The sequence below is a fragment of the Oncorhynchus masou genome, chromosome 32, assembly GCF_036934945.1.
Source record: "Oncorhynchus masou masou isolate Uvic2021 chromosome 32, UVic_Omas_1.1, whole genome shotgun sequence".
In the NCBI taxonomy this organism is placed as follows: Eukaryota; Metazoa; Chordata; class Actinopteri; order Salmoniformes; family Salmonidae; genus Oncorhynchus; species Oncorhynchus masou.
This window is the reverse complement of record NC_088243.1, coordinates 56,543,464-56,549,463: the sequence shown is the minus strand read 5'-3', so window position 1 is coordinate 56,549,463 and position 6,000 is coordinate 56,543,464. Positions and strand designations below refer to the sequence as shown.

General features: G+C 46.9%; 1 protein-coding gene across 1 annotated transcript in view; it reads right to left on the bottom strand.

Annotated features, from left to right (window-relative positions):
- Positions 1-2,730: 2,730 nt before the first annotated feature.
- LOC135526263 (protein diaphanous homolog 1-like) overlaps positions 2,731-6,000 on the bottom strand; it is a 136,477-nt gene continuing 133,207 nt past the window's right edge. The window contains exon 25 of the mRNA XM_064954457.1: positions 2,731-4,986. Within this exon, the coding sequence (XP_064810529.1) occupies positions 4,799-4,986 (188 nt within the window). The 3' untranslated portion in view covers positions 2,731-4,798. The remainder of the gene's footprint in view (positions 4,987-6,000) is intronic.

Sequence of the window (6,000 nt, the reverse complement as noted above, 5' to 3'; positions counted from 1 at the left end):
ACCCAAATCCAGATAGCTGATGTTCTGAAAGAGCTGCAAAATCTGGACCCCTACAAATCAGCCGGGTTAGACAATCTGGACCCTCTCTTTCTAAAATGATCTGCCGAAATTGTTGCAACCCCTATTACTAGCCTGTTCAACCTCTCTTTCGTATCGGCTGAGATTCCCAAAGTTTGGAAAGCTCTTCTTCAAAGGGGGAGACACTTGAGACCCAAACTGCTACAGACCTATATCTATCCTACCCTGTCTTTCTAAGGTCTTCGAAAGCCAAGTTAACAAACAGATTACCGACTATTTCGAATCCCACCGTATCTTCTCCGCTATGCAATCTGGTTTCAGAGCTGGTCATGGGTGCACCTCAGCCAAGCTCAAGGTTCTAAACGTCATAATAACCACCATCGATAAGAGACATTACTGAGCAGCCGCATTCATCGACCTGGCCAAGGCTTTTGACTCTGTCAATCACCACATTCTTATTGGCAGACTCGACAGCCTTGGTTTCTCAAATGATTGCCTCGCCTGGTTTACCAAATACTTCTCAGAGTTCAGTGTGTCTAATCGGAGGGCCTGTTGTCCAGACCTCTGGCAGTCTATGGGAGTGCCACAGGGTTCAATCCTCGGGCCGACCCTCTTCTCTTTAAACATCAATGTTGTTGCTCTTGCTGCTGGAGATTCTCTGATACACCGACGCAGACGACACCATTCTGTATACTTCTGGCCCCTCTTTGGACACTGTGTTAACTAACCTCCAGACGAGCTTCAATGCTATACAACTCTCCTTCTGTGGCCTCCAACTGCTCTTAAATGCAAGTAAAACTAAATGCATGCTTTTCAACCGATCACTGCCCGCACCTGCTCGCCCGTCCAGCATCACCACTCTTGATGGCTCCGACTTAGAATACATGGACTACCTAGGTGTCTGGTTAGACTGTAAACTCTCCTTCCAGACTCACATTAAGCATCTCCAGATTTAATCCAAAATTAAATCTAGAATCGGCTTCCTAGATCGCAAAAAAAGCATCCTTCACTCATGCTGCTAAACATACCCTCGTAAAACTGACCATGTTACCGATCCTCGACTTCGGTGATGTCATCTATAAAATAGCCTCCAACACTCTACTCAACAAGCGCCATCCGTTTTGTCACCAAAGCCCCATACACTACCCACCATTGCGACCTGTATGCTCTCGTTGGTTGGCCCTCGCTTCATACTCGTCGCCAAACCCACTGGCTACAGGTTATCTACAAGTCTCTGCAAGGTAAAACCCCACCTTATCTCAACTCATTGGTCACAATAGCAGCACCCACTCGTAGCACGCGCTCCAGCAGGTAGATCTCACTGGTCACCCCCAAAGCCAACTCCTCCTTTGGTCGTCTTTCCTTCCAGTTCTCTGCTGCCAATGACTGGAACGAACTGCAAAAATCTCTGAAGCTGGAGACTCATATCTCCCTTACTAGCTTTAAGTGCAGCTGTCAGAGCAGCTCACAGATCACTGGAGCTGTAAACAGCCCCTCTATCTACCTACCTCATCACCATACAGTATTTATTTATCTATCTTTCTCCTTTGCACCCCAGTATCTCTACTTGCACATTCATCTTCTGCACATCTACCATTCCCGTGTGTAATTTCTATATTGTAATTAGTTCGCCACCATGGCCTATTTATTGCCTTAACTCCCTTACCTCATTTGCACTCACTGTATATATATATATACACACACACTTCTTGTTTTCTTTTGTTCTACTGTATTATTAACTATGTTTTGTTTATTCCATGTGTAACTGTGTTGTTGTATGTGTCGAATTGCTATGCTTTATCTTGGCCAGGTCGCAGTTGCAAATGAGAACTTGTTCTCAACTAGCCTACCTGGTTAAATAAAGGTGAACTTTTTATTTTTTAAAGAGTGGTTGACTATTTCGGTTGTATTAAACCCTCTGAACACAGGCCTCCAAACTCAACCTGGCTAGTTGAGCAGAATTCCGTATATATCAAGTGTCAGAGTAGGAGAGCTGATCTAGGATCAGGTCCCCCTTCTAATTAATTATGATTTAAAAAGGCAAAACTGGTCCTAGATCAGCACTCCTAAATATCAGCCTCGAGCCATAATGGCAATGGTGACAACGGTCATCTTTTGTTGGTCAAGAGAAACCATGGCTCTCTTAGCTGATTCCGGGTGGCTGACTGAGGGGGTGAGTAGATTATTGGGAATCATGACTTGAACCTGACTTAATAGTCAGACCTCTATCCCACCACAGGCCTCAACCACTATCTCACCATTAGGGAGAGGAGTATCAAGAAAAGAAACAGGTAAATCTCTCTCCCGCTCACACAAGGTCTAGTGCTCCTCCAGTGAGGGTTCATTGCGATCTGTGGAACGTTGGCTGGCAGAGGTCTGTGGAAAACTCACCAGCATACTTCAGGAACCTGGACCCACAGAAGAAACACAGCCACAACAACGGCATTTCCCACAGCAGGAAATAATGTGTATGTTGATACAGCATCGGTCTGTAAAGTCTCGGACTTTGTGTAGCTTCTGTGTGTTCTGTGATCTAGTATAGACTAGCGTTGCCCTTCCCCCGCTCTCTAAACCCTGGAGCGCAGAGATGTGTACCTCAGATGAAATTCCCACTGGCTGAGGCCCAGGAACAGAGCTCTGTATTTGACATCATAGTGAACGGGCACGAGCGCACAGAATAGATTCTGTTGTACAAAAGAATCCTCAGACACATTGTTATCGAAGTCATTTTAATGGTAGCGGACAGCACACACGATCATTTAATACACATTACCACAGTGATATCTCCAGAAACCAACTTTAACCTCTACTTTTAACGTCCATTAATACAAGTGTAAAAATTCACATAGAAAACAAGCTCTTATAAAATGAAAAAATTAAATAAAATCTAGAAAAAATTATAAAATCAGGCCAGAAAATGTTATTATTTTCCAGTGATGTTTTTTCAACCTTTCCTCAACGTCCTTTAAAAAGACCACTTAAATAATAGGGACAGGATCACCTGAAATGACTCATCCGCACAAGGAACGTTGTCCTACGGTCGACACGTCATACTCTTGTTTCTGGCGAACAACTACAATCTAAGGGCTAAAATGTTTCCTCGTTGCCCCTTGACTGCAGTTGTTAAGTCACACAGACACTGCGGTAACGTTGGTCCTTTTTTATACCTTTGAAATATACTGCAGGAAGCAACGATTATAATCCTGAAACGACCGCTCAGCTCTAGATAATAACAACACGTTGTGCTGGTAAAAGAACAACAGCTTGTGCTTGGTTCTATTCCAGAGACCTGAACAAACCCATCTCTGATCAGCGCTTACGGGAAAACCACAGTTATTCAAGCAGATGTTCTAACCGTTTGTGACTGACTTGAGATCAGCAGTAGGGATATGTCATGTTTGCATAGGGATTGGTATAGCATGGGTCAACTGACAGAACTGCTCATCATTCTCCTTGGATTACACCAACGTTGTGGCGGCAACATTTGCTGATGGTTACTAAATACAAAACCAGAAAGGCCAGACATTCAGCAATGGGTGTTGCAGTCTAAAGGGGCAAGCGCACACACACACACGTACACACTCGTGCGGGGACACACACTCGGGGACACACACCCGGGGACACACACTTGTCTCAGCATTTTTTTGGGGCAGGTCTCCAGTGTGCTGTAACTTCAGCAGAAAGACCACAGCGCTGTTTAGGAAATATAGCATTTATGATGACGGCAGACAGGCAGGCAGAACCACACAGTAATTACAGATGGCAGAGCATACCCAAGCACAAACTCACACACGCACACACACAACATAGATGCACAAACAGCCACTAACATCCACACACATGTAGCTCTGGACACACACACACAATTTCCTGCTTGTGGAGACGACCTTTGAGAGATGCCAATAGGGCTCTATAGTCTTTATCACCGACATAGTGACTCCTCCCTGTGAATCAAAGAGAACATAAAGAGCAAGACCCGGGGAAATGAGATGAGGACTGTGGAACATGCACACGTGGGCGGGCGCACAAACACACTTAGACTTATCCCTTGGTCCACCCTGACCCAACACAAACTCCTATTGGACAACACGAGGGCTGACATGTGCAACTTGAAGTTGTATTGGTTGGCACTTGTTTCTTTTATAAACATACAGCAAGACAAACATACAGCATATTTGACAATTACAGAGCAACATTTAACAGATTTGAAAGCAAACCTGGGAAAAAGCAAAGCCTGTCCTATAAAACATCAGGGCCTCCACATAGGTGGGACAGTTCAACCATCCGGATTGGGAAATCCATCCTATCCCTCTGGGGGGGGTTGTAGGATCCCTCCTGATAAAGTGTCTGTGGGATTGTCTCAAGACGTACTTTAGAGAGGCGAGTAGACGGATAGATAGTGTGCGCGAGAGACAGAGAGAGAAAGAGAGACTGAATGAGCAATAGACAGAGTGCAGTGGATGTGTGCAGATGCCGACGCTTGACCAGACACTGTACGTTTATACGGCAGAGCAAGAGCCCTCCCTCAGCGTGGAAGCGACTAATAGCAAGCCAGCGTGCAAAATCCTGGGGGTGTGGTTAAGGTGAGAGCCCCGCACTCATCCATTGGCCCCTTCAGACCCAGTCTGTCCAATCCCGTGGTCCTATGAAGGAGAGTAGGAGGAAGTTGCCGCTAGACACTGATCTAAGATCAGTTTCTGTATCCCTGCCCCCATGGTTAAGGTTAGGATATGGTAGGCTGATCCAAGATCTGTGGCTAAGGGGTAACTTCAACCCGTTTTTAACTGGACCGTGATAGGCTTTCCTCTAAGAGATCATCTAGTGACCCCGCCCCCTCTATGCTAGGCTCCTCCTTCTGTTTGGCCTTGGCCTTCTTATTGAGCGGTTTGCTGAGGGAGGGAGGGGTGTCCTCCTTCATCAACTCTTTGGCCAGGATGTTCGTTACTGCATGACCAGCTCTCCGGTTGGCTGAAAAGAGAGAGAGAGAGAGAGGTCAGACAAGTCAGGATTGGTCATCTGGTGTTAACAGACAGGGATAGTTGAGACGGGTCAGTTCCATTCAGGATGCAGTTCGGTACAGGGTAAAGACAACACGGCCAAACCAAACTTCTCACTGCTAACATCAACCAGGCGACGTCCCAAATGGCACCCGATCCCCTGTATAGTGCACGACTTTTGACAAAGGGGTTATGGGGATCTAATCAAAAGTAGTGCACTATGTAGGGAATAGGGTGCCACTTGGGATGTAAACGCTGAGAGAGAAGTGACTGAATCACCACAGGCCAGGGCAGGCTGTCTGGAGGAATACCTACTGTCTGCTGATTGGTCAACAGTACACACACATGCACAAGCATGTATTCTCAATGGTGATCAGGAGAAGGAACAAAATGCACACACACACGAGACACATGCACGTATGCATGCACACACAGCAGTGGTGTTAATGTGAGCAAGGATTAGTGTGTGTGTGTGTGTGTGTGTGTGTGTGTGTGTGTGTGTGTGTACAGAACCCTTCACTACATGTGTCAGATAACTACCACACCCCATGATCTTGCTGGCACAGAGAGACGGAAGGAGAGGAAGTGGAGGAAGGAACAGAGGATTGGAGGTTGTGAGGAGGACAGGGGGGGTGGGAGGGAAGAGAGAAGCAGGAAGGAACAGAGGAGGATTGGAGGCTGTAAGGAGAAGGAAGGATCAGAGGAGGATTGGAGGCTGTAAGGAGGGTGGAGCAGGAAGGAACAGAGGAGGATTGGAGGCTGTAAGGAGGGTGGAGCAGGAAGGAACAGAGGAGGATGGAATGCTGTGGGGAGGGGAGGGGGGGACAGGAAGGAAAAGAGGAGGATGGAAGGCTGTGGGGAGGGGAGAGGGGGGTCAGGAAGGAAAAGAGGAGGATGGAAGGCTGTGGGGAGGGGAGAGGGGGGTCAGGAAGGAAAAGAGGAGGATTGAAGGCTATGGGGATGGGAGAGGGGGGGCAGAAAGGAA